Source organism: Crotalus tigris, unplaced genomic scaffold (genome assembly GCF_016545835.1).
Source record: "Crotalus tigris isolate CLP2741 ecotype Arizona unplaced genomic scaffold, ASM1654583v1 scf7180000024302.2721777, whole genome shotgun sequence".
NCBI classification, from domain to species: domain Eukaryota; kingdom Metazoa; phylum Chordata; class Lepidosauria; order Squamata; family Viperidae; genus Crotalus; species Crotalus tigris.
In genome coordinates, this window is record NW_024100474.1 from 2,221,161 (window position 1) to 2,242,949 (window position 21,789).

Genomic DNA, 21,789 nt, shown 5'->3' on the forward strand with positions numbered 1-21,789 from the left:
TCTGTTTCCATTTCCTGGCATCAAAATAAAGCATTTGTTTCTTTTCTTAAAAGGTAACAGCTAACTAATCACCAGGAATTCAAGCAGCAAAATAAATAGGTATTGTATTAGAAGTCTGTTATGGTTTCTATGGTATGACATCTCTCCCCCCCCCCCCCTCTCTCTCTCTCTCTCTCTCTCTCTCTCTCTCTCTCTCTCTCGTTTAAATCCCTGGTTTTTTGTTTCCATTTCCTGGTATCAAAAGAAAAACCTGCTCAGCATTTGTTTCTTTTCTTAAAAGATAACAGGTGATTAATAATCAGGAATTCAAATAACTGAATTACAGGAATATAGGTGTAGATGAAGAAGAAGGAATTATTTTATTTCTCAAAAACAACTTCAGACAGGCTAGGCAGGAAAGTTGAGAAAAGTTGATGTTGTATTATTTTTGAGAAAAATGATTTCTCCCTCGCTTTTGAAAAGAAAAGCTGTTTTCCACTGAAGACATGATGTAGGAGAAGATGGCACTTTCTGTCAGTGCCTGCAGTGTTGAAGGCACATCCAGTACATCTCTTTGTGATCAGAGTAGATTTTGAAGATCATAAAAATAAGGAGGTCGGTGCTGCAATTGTGGCCATAGGTTGGTTACACCTGCATCCCCCATGAGGAAATTTTCAGGCAAAAAAGCACCAGCTGGCATCACTGTTCATAGTTGCTACTCACTAATATGTAATGTGACATGGTTGCTGTTTAGGCTCATTTGTTTGGGCTGGAACATCTTCAGTTCGGTTTCAAGGGCATAAAATGAGTTCATCCAAGCTGTGCAGAAATCGTGTTCTGGAAGTGTTTTAGAAAAGCTGCATATTCAAAATTACACATGCAGGTCTTAACAAACATATGTGTTCATTACATGTTATGTTAACCAAACTTTATTCACGAAAATCAATACACTCGAATCTCATTTGCAGCTGAGAGTGGTGCGTGATCACAGTTAGATGCCAATACCCTCAATATGTTGAGTTCACGTTTTGGCTGAACCCACATTTATCTTGGCCTTGCTGCAGAGTTAATGCCTCCTCTATGTTTTTTTAAGCCAGGAGGACTTTTCACTGTTTTGTAACATCAAACTTTGAACTTTTGGCATCAAGGTCTTGTTTAATATTTGAATGAAAAGCTTGGGATCAAGGTGAAATTATATCAAGAATGAGAGGAAAGAGAGAGAGAGAGAGGCAAAATTGAGAGACTACCAAATCTCCTTTAGTGAAAATAAAGGAGATACGGTACTTGTCTTGCAGCCTTGCAGCAATGGACAAATTGGTTGTGAAATACAGAAATTATGGTTAAAAGAGACAACGCAGTTGATGGTTCTGACATTACTAAGAATGCCATATTAGGAATGTGGAACAGATTTAAACCCAGGCTGTGCTTCAAAATACTTTTATTAGCTTCAGCACAAGAAGCATTTTATAGAAAAAGAAACAACAAGCAAAGAGAAATGGTTAAGGAGTCCTAGGTGCTCTCTGAGCTCGGTTGTTTTCTTGTAGCCCTAGTATGGACGTTTTTGCTCAAAATGGAAAAAAATGAATTGGTGATTTATGGATTTGCTGATTATAAAAGGTTGAATATGGGAAGAAAGAGGCATGTAATGTAATCTTAAAGAGGGAGGAGAGATAATAAGTTTGTTTGTAACTGCTGTAAAGAAGTTATTTTATATATTTTTTCATTTTTCATTTTTATTTTTTCTCTATATTGGTTCTCCCACTTTTCATTTTTCTTAATTTCTGTTTATATATTTTCATGTTTATTTTTTAATTATTTAAATTTTTCTAATAAAAGTTATATTAAAAATGACATTGTAGATTATGATGAATGTCTCCTGGTGGGAGAGTCTGTCTCCTCCTTAAGAGTATTGCACAATTTTTATCCACTGTCCAGCCCTTCAGGGGAAAGATTGTTGAGCGGTGATAGTCTTGTAACTTTAAAGGCCTCTGGAGGAAGCAAAGTATCTGGACCCACTGCAGTCAGATGTCAAGTCAGGTTATAGTACCATGACTTTATACCTCACTCAAACATCCAGAGTTGACCACAGAAAATGTTTTATGATGTTTTTTTGTATTATGTCATAATTTTTTAAATAAAATTTGCCAAATTTCAGTTCCCTAGGAGTCATGGGTCCTGGATACTGAATATATTCTGTAAATTAGACCATGTGAAATACCTTCATTCAAAAGATTGTATCCCACGATGCAGTGTTTTGACCTGTTAAAGGTTACAGACACAAATACTGTAGTAGCACTGTAGATTTGAATGCACAATAAAGATTAATACTGATCATGCTTACTACCCAGATTTTAGTCAGTACCTTTTGGCCCATATGGGAAAGGTAACAGGATGAGGAAAAGGCAGTGTAGTTCAGTTTGGGGTGAACTCTTGACTGGCAATATTACAAATGCAGCTCCTAGGATTTCTAATTCAAAACACATTAATGTGACCTGAATAGATAAGATCGTGCACATGAAACAATGTTGGGTTTGATGGACCAGTAATTTGAAATGAAATTCCCATGACATTGATCATAAACAAAATGCAAATTCTCATTTGGGCAACAAATCTCTTGAATCATAATGCTCCATTTTTATTTACAGATAAAACCTGGTGACCTATCACATCAAAAAATTACAGCCATGAAAACATCATACTTTCTATTTACTCTTCAGACCATAACACTCAGATTTCAAAAGTAGTTTGTTTATAATGGAGAAAGTTTTCTCCATAATGAAGGTAGTAAACAAAGCAATGTGTAATATTGACATTGTAAAATGCTGTTAATATTGATAGCATTTTTACTTTTTCCTAATTACAGTCAGTATTTTAAGCCAGGGCTTTTCAACCAGTGGTACGGGTACCACCTGTGGTACATTGGCACCTGGCAGGTGGTATGTGACCATCCTAGAAAAGTGGTAGCGGGGGAGGGAAATGAGCTGAACTGGTGGCAGCACCGCACAAGCCTGAGCAAGAGATGGCTGGAACTGCAGGGCTGTCAGGGCTCAGTGGAACGCCAGGATCAGCACCAGGCTCCAGCTGGAGTTTGGCGTTGACCCTGGCGCTTCTGCTGAGCCCAGAAGAAGCGCCAATTAGCTAGAATGTTGCAGCATCTGATTTACATTCAGATGCTAGGCAACTGATTCATATTTATGATGGTCACAGTGTCCCAGGGTCATGTGAAGTGACCAAAACCTGCTGCAAGCACCCAGTAGACGGGGGGGGGATAAAAACCAAATACCCCCACCCCACCCCCGCTGCCAATCCTTAACAGAAATGCTCACAACAATGAAAACCTCGGACAGGAGGAAGAGCGCCACCAGGTGGGCAGGCAGGTGTCTTGCTCGGTTGTGGCTTGGGGGGCACTTTTTCCAGTGACATTGTAACTTCGAAGAGTTACTAAGTGAACTGTTGTAAGTCGAGGACTACCTGTACTTTATCACTTTTTTCTTTTGGGGGGGGGGTCAAGTTTTTGACACCTTGCTAGGCGATTGGTGGTACTCGGATATTGCCATATCCTAAAAGTGGTACAATGGATGAAAAGGTTGAAAAGCCCTGCTTTAAGCTTTCTAAATAACGGTATGTTCATAATTTATTATCATATTACACGTATTATTGCATTGAAATAATACAGTGTATCAAGATGGATAAGGCTATTATAAAAGGGGGAAAACAATGTTGTTGAAACTATTTTGATGTAGTAGTGTTAACTCATCCAATCTGGTCCCTCCTCCTGTAAACTGGACTTCAAATCTCATTATTCCCAGCTGAGGGAAACATTTGGCTTATATTTTCTTAGAACTAATGTTGTGCAAGTTTCTGAATCATCAAAGAAACTGAAGGTGACATGTTCCCTTATCACAAGATTTTGTATTCAGATTTAAGAATGCATAAAACAAATGCTCTTTTCAAAGGCGTAGCAGAGAAGTTTTAAAAGTCTGTCAGAAAGCCACTGTAATTGACACTCCGTGTTCCCTATCTGCTGAGTACACAAGTTGATTCATTCAATATAATTCTCACTCTGCTTTTTAATGTCTTCTATCATCAAGCAAGGTTGTTTAGCAAGTCGATCAAAGGGAGCCTGTAAAACAATACAGCAGCAAACAAGTTGGTATAAACATTGCCAAGAGAGGTGTAACAGTTCCAAAGATTTCTGCACATGAAAGGTGGATCAAAGTGTGCAGCAAATGCCAATGGAGGAGCTGCATTGCGAAGTGCAAAGCCAGCTGTGACACTGTAGATGTATTTGTTTACTCACATTAAAGTGCAATAGCAGACGCTCCTTATTGAACATCCAAGTAGTTTACATTGCCCATGGGAATAGCACAGGAATCTGATTTCTGGTATATTTTTGTTTATAGAACAGCATGTTTTATGTATAACATTTTTACCTTTACGTCCCAAAACACTTTTTTTTTCCTTGTCATTGCTTGACAGTCAATATCTACAGATGATTAGCCCTTTTCTAGGTATTTTTCAAAAGCAAACCTTTTGTTAGAACACCAGCTTCAAATTATGAAACAATGTGTAACCACAATGTTGTTTTTTTGGCATCTAATCTGTAAACTTGTTATGCAGAGCTTAGTTTGATGAGTTGGAAAATGTAAGAAGTGTAGATTTACTACAGACTCCAAATGAAGTTCCCTTATGTTTACTGATATTGAAGGGAAACTCCAATGCAGCTATAACACACTGAAAATCAATGGGAAAACCAAACAAAGGGTTTCACACCCCAAAAAATAAAGTAAAAATCTACTAAAGACAATAAGTGATCATAGAAAACAAAATTTACCTGAGATTGACAAAAGTAAACATATAAAAAGACATGAGAATGTCTCTTTTTGTAGTATCTTTCAAAAGCTTGCGGGTTTTGTTTCCTTTTGTTTGGTATAGTAAATGTATTATCCAACTCTGGATTTTATTTTGGGGTTCTTTTTAGACTAACATAGCCATTACTGCTATTTTGAGACAGAAAAAATGAAAATGTAATCATCACATTGAGAAAAGCAATTTTTTTTTTTGCATGCCTTAGTCATTCTTGATAATTGCCTGGACATGCCCCCTGCAGATTTTTTGGCAAATTTCAGAAGTGGTTTGTACTTGTCTACTGACTGTGACCCAGCCGGTTTTGTTCCTAAGGTGTGTTAGAATTCACTAGGTTCTTAACCCAATGTCTTATCCACTGCAACAAACTGACTCTTGTGAGAAAATGTACTTATCTTTAATTGTACAACCATTTAAAAATACAGGCAGTCTTCAATGGTGACTGTAATTAGGGCTGGGAATTCATCGCTGACACAGTTGTGAAACAAAAATAACAATTGTGCCTACTTATGACAGCAGTTACCCCAGTTCTGGTTGCAGTTATAAGTGAATCACATGCGGTTGTTAAACATATCAAATGACCTCTATTTGCAGTCCTCCTGGTCTTTGAACAGACAGTAGGGAGCTTCATTTTAGAAAATAGATGGTGCAAAGATAAAAATTAATTAGAAATTTATTTATATTTAATTCATATATAATACTGTCTGAATCTACAGTTCCCAAGCTGTACCCTGCAATATCACAGGACACCATAGAATATTTTAAACTTTCAAGGGAAACATAACAGTACTCAACATCTCTCACACACCATATGAGTCAGTAGCCTAGGGGTGCTGTGAAAAAATTACTGAGGTTCCAAGGGTGCTGGGAACTGGGAAAGCTTAGGAATCCCAGCTCCAGACACTTAATGGAGATCCTAGGAGCCCCCCCCCCCCCAAAAAAACTTTCAGATATCTTAGATATACTATTCTTCTCATTCCATTATATACTTGTGAACCCTGAAATCAGAGACTATCTACCTCAATCTTCAAATCCATTATTAAAATATAGGAAAAAGCTGATTGCAAGTAGAGAAGCCCCATAACAATGACTGTACTGTAAATATAATTAAAATGTGCTGTCCTCTCTGTTGTAATTTTAAGTATTATTAGGCAAACTAAGTGCATCAGAAGCCAAAATATTTAGTACTTCTGCATAAAATTGAGCCAGAAATACTGTGAAATGGTCATCTAGTGGAAACCTGCACTTCACAGAAAAAGATGAGTCAAGATCTCCACAGTAATTCAGGTTAGGTCTGAATAAAATCCAGAAAGAACTTTAACCTTGGGAAAGCAAACTAAGAAAAAAGTAGCTTCCTTCAACTAAACTTCACCTCTTGATGACTTTCGTGGACTGATCCATGCAGTTTTGTTCACAATACATAAATGGTTGGCCACTTAATTTTTCCAGGATTTTTCTTCAACAATATAGTCAAGCATGCACCACAGGATTTTCCAGATATTCCTGTGTCAGATCTCATCTTGATTAGTTTTCTGAGATCAGGCAGTATTGGTTAGATGCTACCATCTAGCTAGGCCAAGCAATCTCACTAACATGACTGTAATAACCAGTTCTTTTTGAAATGTCACATATGTGCTAATGATGAACACCTTACAGCTAATGCATATAAAATGCTGCTGAGGTTGAATTTAGAAAGTAAATATTTTGTATGGTTCAATAGCAAGAAATTTTGATTATGTTGGACCAATGGAAAAATATGAGGAGCAAAGGACTGAAATATACTTTGAATTATAATCTTAAAAGAGAAGTTTAATAAAATGACATATGTATGTTATTTAACGCCAGATTGTTAAATTATCTGAAATGTACAAAGATGTTTTGAATGTTTGCCGGAAATATAACTTTAAGGAAGGTATTTTTATCATATGTGGTGGATGTGTTATAAGGCAAAGAAATATTGGGAACAGTTCCAGATTTTAATTCAGAAGATCCTTAAAATGGACTTATTATGGAAACCAGAAGTTTTTCTTTAGGACTATTGGATAAAGAGATGGGGGGAAAATGAACTTTGTGATTATGTATCTTGATGGCAGCAAGAATCCCACATGCTCAAAAATGGAAAGAGGCATTGGCTCCCACAAAAAAGGAATGGACTGAAAAGATTGTGGAACTGGCAGAGATGGCAAAGTTAATTATATTTATTAGAGAAAAGAACGTAAATAGTTTTGTTTCCACTTGGAAATTACTTTCAGACTCTTGAAAGAGAAAAAAAAATGAAAATTTCATTTTGGGTTTTGATTAAGTAGATCGTGATTATATAAACGGTAGCATTTACTGTTTTAGAAAAGTAAATAGTATTATGACTGTATTATGTATCTTATAGCACCAAAAGATGTTGTAAATCATTGCTTTTTGTTTTTCTTTTCTTTTTCTTTCCTCATTTTATCCCCTTTCCTTTACTCTCTTTTCTCATTGTCTTTATTTCTATTTTATATTTCAAAAAAAAAAACTTTTAATAAAAAATGAAGAAAAGGCCACATGACAAGGCAAAATATTCAGAGATTGAAAACCTCGGTCCAGGATACACAGAGAAGAATGCAGGCACCCAACTCTTGTACATTAAAAGGCCATTATTTCCACAGCAAGAAGATAGTCACACAAGTCAGACTGCAGCACACTTGTCCTGAAAGGAATAGGGAGGAAATGTATAAATGGCATTACAAATATTTCAGATGCCTGGAAAAAGGTACCAAGACAAAAAAGCAATCTCTCTCACAGCAGATGAAATAGTGAAAAGCCCCTGTAAATATAGGCTTACCAGATGTGGGCTGCAAAAATCCAATGATTACCAGAATACAGCAAAATGTTACAAACATTTGTATCTTTGCCACCATCTAATGGTGGTTCAGATTTTGCAGCTGATATATAGCAGCTATTCCTAAAGAAAAGGGAATTAATTCTAAAAGGGAATGCTCTAAATGGCAGCAAAGTCTGGCTAAGCTATTTTAAAAATCTTAAAGTAAAGGCTGACTGTCTTTTCTTGTGAGAAAAGGCCTGAAATGAAATGCAAGTTTCCAAAATTTGCAAACTGTAAGGAGCTTCTCTTGCTATTTTGCTCACCCTCTTCTATCTTATAGCAGGACACATTCTAGCTTTGTCTTACTAGGAAGTATGAGAAGAATATAAAAAATGGTTTGAGTACAAAATGAAAAGGCCAGATAGCTATACCCAGGTTTTCATTCCTGGCTTAAAGAAGTGGTTATCTATATGATCACTGAATGACATGCCACAATTCTTATCAACTCATGGCAAAGGAATTTCATAATAAAATTTGCAGACATTGGCTGGATTCACACATTGTGCTAAATCATGTGTGTTTATAAATATTTATTAAATGAGACACAACATTCTAAGCCATTAACAATGATATACAACTAAGTTTATGACCTAGTATAATGTGTGAAACAAGTCAAGAGACAACTGTTCCTCTTACAGGACGCATCTTTATTTTAATACCACTTTTCAGCAACTCTGCAAATATGTTTTGTCCAATAAAAGATTAATAACTCATAAATGATTCATACACAAAACAACCATTTGACCTCAGTCTGAACATGATCTTTAGTTGACCACTTTGCACCTGGAGGTCTTCGGTTATCTCATTCCTTTCAATCCCTTGAAGAAACAGTGTTACATCATTCTGAACACTGAACGTTTTCTGGAACAGATGTGGAAGGTCAGTGAAGGAACTAAATGAAACACAAATCATGCAAAAAAATACCCTACATTTTTTAAAAAAAAAAAAACTTCAGGAAATGGTAAGCATGTCCAGAAACAAATTTTGGGGGTTTGGAAGCATCAACAAAGACATCTGTAAATGCTCCTTTTATTGAAATGGCTGCAGAACTAATTCCTTGTTGTAAGAACTTTAAAAAAGAAACAAGAGAGAAACTCAATGCCCTTTATCCTGACAGAACCTTCATTCTCAATTCCTCCCAAACAAACACAATGTTCTGTTTAATAAGGAAGGGTAGTACTAAATGTATCTCATAGCCTAATAGAATGTACAAGTTAGAGACCTGAAGGTTATAGCCAAATCCAGGAATAATGCAGAAAAATGAACTGCCACAGGATCAGAGTGTCTTCGTTTATGCTTTCTTTTCATTTCTAATGCTTCTTTCACCAATGTTATCCAGCAAGACAAAGTCAAAAGTGATGGGATAGGGAATTAATGAGGACAGCAAACTCAGTTTCCAAAGGCAAACACAACTGCATCTTCCACAGCATTTCTAATTTGACTGTCCACCAAAGAATACAAGTAACAAGCTGGCTTCCTGTACCTTGCCTTTGCTGAGGTGTAGTAACACTGAAGAATTCAGTTTCAAGTGATCATGATCATTGCCCATTTCTCCATTTCCCCTTCACTACAATATGGATCTTCTTGCAACTCCCTTGGGCCAAAGCAATTCTCAGTGGTCCAAATACAAGCTTGCAAACCCACAAGACAAGGGTGGATGGAACATGCCTCTGAGGATCCTACAGTTCATCTGTGCTGTGTGAAAGTGAAGTCACTTTCTGACCATCATCTTCCTTTTCAGTCTGATCAGGTGTCTCTAATGTGCTTGGTTGCATATTTCCTGTTTCTTGATCAGTCATTGGTCCTTTCTTATTCTTTGAAGGCTTTTTTGCCTTGCCTTCCTTTTTCTTGATCTTCTGCCCTGCATTTGCCATGTCTCCTTTCTTCCCAGTCCACATTTCTTCCAGACAGCCTAGAAAAAAGAGGACAGGAACAGATCCCAAGGTATCATCAAACTGCCACTTCCATCTACCTTGACTTAAACATCACTATTTTTCTTCCTCTTTCAACCTTTACAAGCTGCATCTTCCATTTGGTTTAAATTACTAGTTCCTAAAACCAGAGACTGGTGAGTTGATTCCAGGTTAATATTTCACAGGACTATTGTGAAGATGTGACATTTAGGAAAGACTGGACCTGCAAAGGCTGTCAATTCTGGTAAACAGGTCAAAGGTCAGTACTAAACACTGCAAAACTTTGCATTATCTACAACTGAAATTATTGTATTAACATTACACCCTAAGTCACCTCTTCCTTTTAATTAATGAAATCTACCTAAGAATAAAATTGGCTTTCAATTCCTTCTCAGGCATGAAGCAAAAAATTTTTTAAAGTAAGAATTGTTATCTTTAAATTATTTACTCTTTTACCTTAGCAACAAAAATGGGAAGCAGCTCTCAACAACAGTCTTGGTTTTTGAGAGTAATAATTCTTTTTAACATGTTTTCATAAAGTAATAATTCTTTTTAACATGTTTTCATAAATAAATGAAAAGAAATTCATTTATTTATTCTAATTAATCTGATTCACAAACACTAGAACTCCAGCAGCCAGCCAAATCTTGGAGCCATTCTAATGAGCCAAAGAGTTGGATTTGCACCCTGAGATAAGTCATGGATTATTTTAATTATTGCGTATTAATTTTAAAAATGGATTAATTCTTAAAATAATTTAAAAAACTAAAACTAAATAAGCCACGCTTTCTCCCATGTGGCGTGAGCAACCAGGCATCATGGGGTTCTTCATAAAGTGTAGTGAAGGGGAAGAAGCCCATCTCTTTAACTATGTCAGTTCTTGTTTCCTAACCAGAACACTTCCATTAAGTTAAAAAATGAGGCTCCCATGGTGTGCCTAGGCAAGCTTGGCTACCTTGTTATTTTAAAGCAGATATGTCAAATCTGCAACGTCACATGACGTCGCGTGACGTATCGGAGCTTTTTCCCTATTGCTGGCAATGGGGTGGGCGCGGTTTCCTCATGACACATCCGGCCCGTGGGCCGGCAGTTTGACACCCCTGTTTTAAAGGCTGAACTCAGCATAATTTTTTGTGAGAAAATATTTTGTTATCAATTTGGTTATCTTTTCTGAAAGAAAGAGAGAGCTATCCATGGAATCCAATGTGTAACTTAAAAGTCACACAGAATCAAGACAGGTATGATGTTTGACCTAAATTTAAAAGTTTTTCTCCAAACAACACTGGGCAGGAAATGAAAAAGCAGAGTGAGAAAAGATTATTATTCCCACCTATTTTTATTTCTTTCCTCCTGCCCCAAATACAGAGCTTGACACTGCACAGAAAAACATGTTTCCCATCTGTGTGTGTGAGTGAGTGAGAGAGAGAGAGAGAGAGAGAGATAGATAGATAGATATGGGGCTATGCTGCACAAGCATCCCTACATCCCAGCCACCCACATTAATCAATTCCATGAAAGGGAAACTCACTGGTGTCCTTTCCTTTCAACACGTGATTTGCACATAGAAACTGGGAAATGTCTTCTTGCTGATGGTTTTTATACCAATCTTCAATCACATCTTCATATTCTTCCACCATTGTCTCACACTATCAGACAAAATGAGAGAGAAACCAAAATCATTACAGTATGATTCTGCAGAGGAAGCTACAAACCCAAGGTTTCACTCCATATCCATTCACATCCTACTGATAATTTAATTTGTTATAAAATGGCTATTCAGGTGCCCCAAAATCCAATCATTGAAGAATAACAGAAACAGTCCAAAAATAACAAAAGAGAAAGGAGTAGAAAAATATTATTTTCAGTATTTTTAGAATTCTAGATTTACATTTTTTATTTTAAAAAGCCTTCTTTTTGTAAAGCTGAATCTAAAAATGAGTGCTAATACAAATAAAAGCTCAAATCTCTCTTTTCACTTAAATTGTCAATACCCCCCCTCCTCCACTATTTGATATGTACAGATGGCTACCTATGAAGGGATTATTTTAGGCAGCACCTACATTTTAGAATAATGCCTCAGAATTGCCCTCCTGGCCCCTAAAACATGGAGTCCAGGCAACAGATAGCTATGTCAGGAAAGCACTTTTAGACAAGAGATATCGTAAAGTGACAGGTGATTCCCCCTTTTCACTGCATTTGTTGCTGTAAGATTACTTGAAAAGACAGTTTCTTCTGTTTGTGATAAGTCACCATTTTGAACCTTCTATCTTGAATTCACTGAGTGGCCTCAAGAGTTTTATCATATTTTTAATACATTACTAAAAATATTTATTACCTTGTGGATCCTAAAGGGTAGAAAAACAGGAAACCAATATTTTGAAATAAATTTAAAAATCCTCTACATAGCTCTTGACACTGAGTCTGCACAATTGGTAATACTGAATATTCTTTTTATACTGGGAATAAATAATAAGCAGGAGATAAGCTGCTCCTGTAATACTCCTGCAATACTGCAGTATTACTGTAAAAGGGTCCTTGCTTTGAGATGACAGCAGTAAGTTAACCTATATTAATTATATTTTTTCCCCATCACATAATTAAGGCCAGTCTGTGAAGGATTTCTGGATAATCTCCCATCCCGGCTCTGACTATATCTGGATCTGCTTTGCTCCAGGAAATTCTGTTATCATGTGCCTTCTAGCCTGACTGTACAAAGCAGACTGCACCCCTCTCCAAAAAGAAGACCATACCCAGACATACCCAAGGCCTGATTTCTCTCTGTGACTCAAGCTTTACGTTACTGATTCTTACTTTGAAATCTCCCCGCATATTCAGAAGCCCTCCAGTCTTTAGAAATATATATTTATATTTTTTCCCCAAATGGTGATTGGCAGACTCAAGAGTAAAGACCTACTAAACCACTGAAGCTTCAGCAGTCTCCCTACGAAACAATTTCTGTAAATTCTTTGCAAATATGCAGATTAACATAAATTTTAGCTAATGAGATGCTTCATTAAATTTTTCAAAGTAACTGACCATTTTGAAACTTCTTTTTTGGACTCCTCAGAGCCTCTCCAGATTACATCACACTGAAATTTTGAGGCAGAATAGCAATGATTGATGATATATATTGTTTTAGAAATGATCTAAGGTATATGAATTCACCCAGCCTCATCCATTCTTCTGTGACTTAAAAGCCCCAGTCCTCCAAACTGGAAAAAAGGTAGGCCTCACCCACTCCATGTCCCTGCAGCCCTTGAAGGCTAGAAATACAAAATTCAAAGAAAGGGAAAACCTCAGACAAAGTTATCTAACATAATGTGGAACTGAATGAGTACTATCAGAAATTCTTTTTAATAATACAAAAATAAACCGCCATACCTGTTTCTTAAGATCAGCCACTTCTGCAGAGGTTTCATTCCATAAGTCATATGGAATGTCCATCACTACTTTTACTCCTTTGTGCACCAAGTTATGAAGAGTTTGAAATGTCTCAGACATACCCTAAAATAGAGTGAATAAAGAGTATACTTTGAAAACATCAAGGCAGCCAAAGGAAAGTGAGGAACAAGTAGTGCAAGTTAATGCTTGTAAAAATTATGCAATAAATGCTAGAAGAATTCTAAGTTACCAACCTTTGCAAATCTGTTGCTTCCTGATCTTTCTTTGTGCAAATTGTACTCCAATAGTCTCTTGCAGATGTTTTCTATCACTTCAATCAGTCGAATGTCCCTGCAGACAGAAAAGAATGCTTGGAAATTAAATCACATTTTTGGATTTCCATTATTTCAACTATGAAAATGAAAACTCAGGTTGCTTTAATTACAAAAGACAAATGGCCAGTTTAATCATCCTCCAAGTTTTTTGTCTGCCAATGCTATGGCACTTTACTTCATAATACTTATTTTAGCATTTTGCTTATACCTCAATCCATTCTCAGGATCCTGAGAGATTAGCCAAGATAAAAATCTGTTACATTTCTCAGCAACCTTGTTCCACTTACGATTTTGTGTACTTGATTTTGGATCCTTTGCCATCCAGAAAGCCATATTTTGTGTCAATCACCTCCTTGGTCTTGCCAGTTTCATCGAAGGCAGACTTCAGTTCCACAGCAACATACTTGCAAACTAAATACAGTCAAAACTCAAAATAATTAGTAGTGGTAATTGTGACTGCTCATCCGCTATATTATTAATCTTGCAATACAAATCTATGAAATAGACTCAATTTTCCACCAGCTTATAGCAATGAACATATTGTAAAGGAATCCAGTAGCCTCACTACTCCATTTGCAAAACTTAATGAGTGGATATAATGGATGGATATACTAAAAATTCACATACACATAGTACTAAACTCTTTATTCCAAGCATTGCTCTATGCCACCCAGAGCTATACTTTTGAAAATTGGGCAACCACAGAAATTCTTTATATAATAAAACAAAACATACATATTCTGTTCCAATAAGCCCACATAACTCATTTTGCTGAACTCATTTTCTCAATCTAAATTCACTTTGTTTTCTTTATACTACAATGCTACCTACTTCAGAAACCTTAAAAACCCACAACTCTGGGACTCACAGTTCTTTCTGTTCCTCTTTTTTTTTTTTACTCATCTGGCCTCATTTTAGTGACAACATTTTTTCAGATCCTTTTTCCATTCTATTAATACCATCAAAATTTTAAATAAAAGCCGCAGCCTCCTTTGAAAAACAGTCATTTAATGGCTATCATTCATTATCATAAGAAAGTTCTGTCACAGAATTTATTTTATTTACCAACATTTTTATCCAGTCAAGTCTTAAAAACTCCAAGCAGCTAATAAGATGTTATCCCATCATTCCCAGATTAAAATCATTTATTTTACACCTCCAAAATAACTTTGTAGCACTAATGTTATTACATTATTACAGCAAACAAATGGGCAGAAAGCAAATGTAATAATACATAGAAATATATAAACATTCCCTCATATTAGGAATTTCTAAACACAATTACTCCCTACTCCCTATTTTGCTGCCTGCCCCATCCTATAAATCTACTGTACTATTTCACTATACATCACTCTCATGATTACAACTTAAAAATACCTCACAATTAGGAGAAGGTATAGATCTAGTGCTGCCGGAGATAAATATATTACTTTATATCCAAACATTGTTTCACTTTCAGAGCACTGTAGCATTTTAAAGACTAGAACGTAATGAATACTGTAATTTTCGACAAAAGTAAGACAAAGTCGATGCTCCATTCATTCTGAGACTATACTTGAAAAAATATATAACTGTTTTATGGTGCGTTTATCATCCTCCTGGATGAACCTTACTAAGCAAGAGCTTGCCTTGTCTTAAGTTTCTGTTTAAATGACTGCCGCTACAAATTTGAGAGTTTTCATCCACTCGTTCCAGCTCCCATCAGCGCCCCTCGCTCCCTACTCCTGAATCCAAGCTCACCTTCGCATTTATTGGGTAGTTTAACCCAGTCGCTGTCATCAGCGACGATTCCTCCCAGTCTAGCCGGAACTAGCAGCAAGGCCAATAAAGCACAGACGCCCGGAACCCACGAAGCCATCGGAGACCTCCCTTAAGGTTGCCACGCCGCCACAGGCACAACAGCCGCACGAACTGATACTCATTATCCGCCCTCCGCTTCCGGGATCCTCCTCTTCTAATGTAACTATAACAACCAACTGTACCAACCAATTGCGGTCCCAGTCGTGGCACGTTCCAACAGACGGCTCGGATTGCTTCAGTTACCAACCAATCGAAGATCCCCATAGCGCTCCCATTTCCCCAATAAACGTGCTTTGTCCTCCCCTTGAAGTGCTGCCCTCATTGCTCTCTGATTGGCCTGTCTGACTTCCTCCCTGTTTGTTACGCTCACCCCATTCGTTGCAAAAGACGGATAAAAGGGGTGGCTCGAAGTGCTCCCTGATTGGATCAAGGGAACGTTGAATAACTCAGTGGTGTACGGTGGTGAAGTTTGGTGTGCTTTCTTTATATTGTTTAGATTTCTTTTATTCAGAATAGTAATAAAGATGTGGAATAGATGGGCCTTCCTTTGCTTCGTGCATCTAACTAGTTTTGGCCTGAAACATTTTATAATGGAACTAAATGAGAATTCTGGGAGTTGTAGCAGAACTAACTGGCAGGCTCTCTGTTTGGAAATAGGCCCCGGACATTTTGCTGCTGAAACAGCATAAATTGGCATCTCTTAACTCTAAGAGAAAAGAAATACTATTCAGGACTGGCCAAAATATTTTGAAATTGTTATTTCCTGCCAGTACAAATGCAAGAGCAGATTGAGATTACAGTTTGCTGTCTCTTGCTGGTGGTCACCTGGATCTGTCTGAGACAGCTGCCTCATTCTGAGTCTATGGAGATTCTCAGTCATCCAAGTCGTAGTTATCCCAAATACGTTTTTTCACGAGACAGCTGGACTTTCTTGTTTTTCTTTGAAGACGTTTTTCTTTGAAGACAGCTCTGAAGAAGCTGGATGAGAAGCGAAACGTCTTCAAAGAAAAACAAGAAAGTCCAGCTGCCTCGTGAAAAAACGTATTTGGGATAACTACGACTTGGATGACTGAGAATCTCCATAGGCTCAGAATGAGTCTCGTGAAAAAATATCTTTGGGTCTGCTTAGGCGTCTTCTGCAAATGGGCACCCTCCAAATATATAGGACCAATTCCCACAATTGCTTCTCTCTGCTGGATAAAGGAATAGGGAATATGGAAGTTGAAGTGCACCTGTAAGACATCCAGTTTGGGAACACTCATTTACAAAAATGCAGCGGTCAGTAGTACATTCCATTAAGCAATGGTGGTTTTTTTTAGATAAATTTGTAAATGATTGCAATCTTGATTATGTGCCATCAAATTGTTACCAACTTTTAGTGACCACAGGAAGTGACCACCATCTCCATGATGACCTGCCCCTAGCCCACGGGTCGGCAACCCGCGGCTCCGGAGCCGCATGCGGCTCTTTGAGCCACCTCCTGCGGCTCCGGAGCCTTCTCCGCCATTTTCATAGAGAGAGAGACAGACAGAGACAGAGAGGCACTTGTGCTTCCCTTCTCTCTATCTCTCTCTCTCTCACACACATGCAGATTTGCCCCTTGCTCCCGATTGGCCCTGCAGCCAGATGCCCTGCCCCCTGGTGGCCAGGAAGGGCCTTTCCGGGGCTGGCCCAGTCCGAGGTGCATGTGGCCAGAGAGCCGCGCGGGGAAGCCCCAGGATCGATGCTGGGAGCGGCCCAGCAGAGCCTCCGTTGAAAGGGCCAGCCCTCCCGCAAGCTGCGGCCCTAGTGGGCCAAGCAGGAGCAGACCCGGAGATGGAGGGTGAGTGGGGAGGAGGGAGGGGGCTTACCTGCACCAGGCGGAGGGGCAGCCGAGCCGGCCTCGTGTCTCCCTGGGCTGGGCAGCAGGCCTGGCGGGGCCAGCGGCCGGCAGGGGCATTGGTTCCTGCCCTTCCCCGGGCCAGGCGGTAGGCCCAGCGGGGGCAGCAGCCGGCGGGGGCATCGGTTCCTGCCCCTCCCCGGGCCGCTGAGCCAGCCTCGCGTCTTCCCGGGCTGGGCGGCAGTGGCGGCCGGCAGAGGCATTGGTTTTTGGCCGTCCCCGGGCCGCTGAGCTGACTTCGCATCTTCCCGAGCTGGGCGGCAGGGGCATTGGTTTGTAGCCGTCCCCGGGCCGCTGAGCCGGCCTCGTGTCTCCCCGGGCGGCAGATGGCGGGGATATTGGTTTCTGGCCGTTCCCGGGGCGCTGAGCCTGCCTCGCGCCTCCCCGGGCTGGGCGGCAGTGGCGGCCGGCAGGGGCATTGGTTTTTGGCCGTCCCCAGGGCGCTGAGCCAGCCTCGCATCTTCCCGGGCCGTGCGGCAGGCGGCGGGGGCATTGGTTTGTAGCCGTCCCCGGGCCGCTGAGCCGGCCTCGTGTCTCCCCGGGCGGCAGATGGCGGGGATATTGGTTTCTGGCCGTCCCCGGGGCGCTGAGCCTGCCTCGCGCCTCCCCGGGCTGGGCGGCAGTGGTAGCCGGCAGGGGCATTGGTTTTTGGCCGTCCCCAGGGCGCTGAGCCAGCCTCGCATCTTCCCCGGCCGTGCGGCAGGCGGCGGGGGCATTGGTTTGTAGCCATCCCCAGGCCGCTGAGCAAGCCTCGCATCTTCCCGGGCTGGGCGGCAGTGGCGGCCGGCAGGGGCATTGGGTTTTGGCCGTCCCCGGGCCACTGAGCCAGCCTTGCATCTTCCCGGGCCGTGCGGCAGGCGGCGGGGGCATTGGTTTGTAGCCGTCCCCGGGCCGCTGAGCCAGCCTTGTTTTTTCCCGGGCCAGGCAGCAAGTGGCGGGGACATTTGTTTGTAGCCGTCCCCGGGGCGCTGAGCCTGCCTCGCGTCTCCCCGGGCTGGGCGGCAGTGGCGGCCGGCAGGGGCATTGGATTTTGGCCGTCCCCGGGGCGCTGAGCCTGCCTCGCGTCTCCCCGGGCTGGGCGGCAGTGGCGGCCGGCAGGGGCATTGGGTTTTGGCCGTCCCCGGGCCACTGAGCCAGCCTTGCATCTTCCCGGGCCGTGCGGCAGGCGGCAGGGGCATTGGTTTGTAGCTGTCCCCGGGCCGCTGAGCCAGCCTTGTTTTTTCCTGGGCCAGGCAGCAAGTGGCGGGGACATTTGTTTGTAGCCGTCCCCGGGGCGCTGAGCCTGCCTCGTGTCTCCCCGGGCTGGGCGGCAGTGGCGGCCGGCAGGGGCATTGGATTTTGGCCGTCCCCGGGGCGCTGAGCCTGCCTCGCGTCTCCCCGGGCTGGGCGGCAGTGCGGCCGACAGGGGCATTGGGTTTTGGCCGTCCCCGGGGCGCTAAGCCTGCCTTGTGTTTCCCCAGGCCAGGCAGCAAGCCCGGCGGGCAGTGGGGGCATCGGTTCCTGCTCGTCCCCGGGCCGCTGAGCCGGTCAAATCAACGGACGTGGAGGTACTGCAGCTGGCTTTTTGATTCGCCGCAGACCTCCATTGACTTCCATGGGGATTCTTGGCAATGAATGGGGCTGATTGAAATCGCTTCAAGAAGCAAGCTGCAGAGACACAGAGAGCTGCAAATGATCTCCACAGGAGATGCAGCAAGGGCAGGAGACGAGAAAGAGTCCGCTATGTCTGTGCACAAGCCCCGAAAGCTTTCTTCCTCTCCCTGCCTTTCTTGCTGGCCCTCTGATGTAAGCATCTGCTGGGTTTCCTCAACCTCCCCCCCCCGTTTTATTTTAATCCCACCATCGCCTCCCTCTTTCGCAAAGTTGACATTCCTAGGACTCGTAGCTCGCTTCGCTCCTGGAGTCACTTGGCAAAGTTTGAAGGAGAGGCTGCCTGCTCCCACCTCCCACGGAGCAGAACTGCTGCTTCCTCACCTCCCAGCGAAAGAACCCCAGAGAGCTGGAAGGCGTCCTTTCTCCCACTTTCCGCTTCCCATCCTCCCTTTTCCAAGCACCCCTCCCAGAGCAAACCAGAAGCCTCAACTCCAGCCTCCTGCAGCAGGCTGAGATAGGCGAGCCCGAGCGACCGTCTTCTGCTGCCTCAGAACATTCACTGCAGCAGCTCTTTCTCTCCGTCGGCTTCCTCCTCCGCTCCCTGGGAACCTTCGCGCCAAAAGGCAGCAAGAAGAAAGTCCCAGAGAGGGAGAGCGCGGGGTGAGGGGAGAGCAGTCTTTTCCGAAGGGAAGAGAAGCCAGGACTGCAGAGCCCGTTCATACCAGAGCTGGATGGGGGGCAGGGCAGGCGCACGTTTTGCCTTAAGCTCCTCTCTTCAATCAAGCCCTGTGTTCTGTGCGCATGCGCGTGCGCGCGCGTGTGCGCGCGCACATTTTGCGGCTCCCAGGATTTTTTTTTTGTGAGGGAAATGGATCCAAGTGGCTCTTTCACTGTTGCAGGTTGCTGACCCCTGCCCTAGCCTGCCTGGTCCTTTAGCTCTTCCAGGAGTGTCCTACTGTTGCCACTGAGTATCCACCTTGCTCCTGGTTGTCCTCTTTCCTTCCACCTTTCTTAATAGAAATGTAAGTGTTCAGTTTTATCAGTATGGCTACAAGTGGGAAAAGATTTAATAAAATCTTCCTTTACCTTGAAGTCCTCACTTTGCTTAAAACTACACACCTCAAAATTGCAGTCCTTTGTTTCTGGGGAGACAAAAGTTTCTAGGGATCAGATAGTATTGCATAATTCCATTCTGATACCCCATTCTCATCTATGAAATCATTTTCTTTGTGTTACAGAATACAGTAGGGATCATCTGCTGTCTTACTTTCCATCTCTCTTCTACTACCACAATATACATAGAAGATTTAAAACTGGAATAACTAAAGGCTACTCATGTTGGAACTGTCCATACAGTACTTATTTTCCAAATATACTTTTCCTATGACTGTGGAAGTTTCTTGTCTTTTAATATTTAGATGTGGATGTATAAATAAAGTAGATTCTTACCTGTGGTCCGCCCCTCCCCCTCCCTCTTTCTCTCTGCTTTTGCCTGCTTTATCTCATTTTGCTAGCTGTTTTGTAATAAAATAAAAATCAAGCTGTATTTTTTGCTAGCTAAACTACGTGGTATGCGTGCTTTCTCTGAACTTGCCACATGGACTGACTAGGAATAATTATCCAATTCATTGAAGAAGAAATCATTGAGCTCAGTGAGCCTTTAATGTAAATATACATTGGATTGCGTTGTTAGTCTTTCATCACTTGATGATAACTCAAAACATACGTTACTAAGTTCAAGAACTTTATAAAGCTCATGTACAAACCTCATAGTAGGTAACCTGTGGCTTTTCATATGTTCCTGAATTACAGCTCCTGTTTCACTTATCACTGACAATGCTGGCTGGATTTAGTAGAAGTTGGAAGGATGTAGGATGCTCTCCCGTTACAGGCATGTAGCTATATTTGCACAAGATGCTTACTCATCATTAATCTAGCCATCATTGATTTAATTAATCAAATTTACTGACTTTGTATAAAACACTAAATTGTAATCAAATCATATTGATTGGATCTGCATAGCCTGTTAAAATGAGATTAGCTATTTTTAGATCCATTGTGTTGTGAGAATTCATTAGTATTCAAAAATGCTAATACAATCCTGGGTTGTATAAACAGGGGCATAGAATCAAGATCACACGAAGTATTCGTACGGCTTTATAAAATCCTAGTAAGGCCACACCTGGAATACTCCAGCCAATTCTAGTCACTATATCACAAAAAAGATGTTGAGAGTTTGGAGAAAATTCAGAGAAGAGCAACTAAGATGATTAAAGGCCATGAGACTAGAACATACGAAGAATGGCTGAAGGACTTGGGTTTGGTTAGTCTAAAGAAAAGAAGAAATGGGGGAGACATGATAGCAGTATTCCAGTATTTGAGGGGCTGCCACCAAGAAGAGGGGGTCATGTTATTCACCAAAGCACTAGAAGGCAGGGCAAGAAACAATGGTTGGAAACTGATCAAAGAGAGAAGCAACCTGGAATTAAGGAGAAACTTCCTGACTGAGGAAAATTAACCAGTGGAACAACTTGCCTCCAGAAATTGTGGGCGTTCCATCACTGGAGATTTTTTAGAAGAGTCTGGACAGCCACTTGTCTGAGATGATATAGGTCTTCTTGCTTGAGCAGGGGGCTGGACTAGAAGACCTCCAAGGTCCCTTTCAGATTCTATTCTATTGTTGAGAGAAACTAAAAGTCAAAAGATTTGTTCCATAAGCTTGTGGCACAAATAACTTTAAAACTGGAATTTCTCTATGCCACAATTAAATAGGTCATTATTCTACAGTTATTACAGGTGTAAACTTTAGATTTCCTAGCCTGGAGCTACCTGCCTTCAGTTCATTTTTGTAACTCTTCATTTGTCATATTACTACAGTACAAACCAGTGGTAGCGAACCTATGTCATGGGTGCCAGAGGCGGCACTCAGAGCCCTCTCTGTGGGCATGCATGCCATCGCCCCAGTCCTAAGCCTTCAGCTGGGTTTTATAAAACCTTTTCGCTTAGGCCTCCACTGTGTACACAAGAAAAAAAAGGTTCAATCAATCAGTCAATTTCAACTTCTTGCGGGAAAAAAAAGATCTTGTAAAGTTGGAATTGATTGATTGAACTTTTTAATCCCACCCAGTCTGCTGTTACCACCGCAGCCACACCCAGCCAATGGGCCATACCCACCGGGCACCCGAC

General features: G+C 41.2%; 1 protein-coding gene across 1 annotated transcript; it reads right to left on the minus strand.

Moving 5' to 3' along the window:
- Window positions 1-8,212: 8,212 nt before the first annotated feature.
- On the minus strand, window positions 8,213-15,283 carry CNPY3 (canopy FGF signaling regulator 3). Its single transcript, XM_039324539.1, has 6 exons — window positions 15,072-15,283; window positions 13,619-13,742; window positions 13,251-13,347; window positions 12,997-13,119; window positions 11,144-11,261; window positions 8,213-9,614 (listed from the first exon to the last, which is right to left on the minus strand). Exons 1-6 carry the CDS (start codon window positions 15,187-15,189, stop codon window positions 9,382-9,384), a joined length of 813 nt encoding a protein of 270 aa, XP_039180473.1. The 5' UTR covers window positions 15,190-15,283; the 3' UTR covers window positions 8,213-9,381.
- Window positions 15,284-21,789: the final 6,506 nt, after the last annotated feature.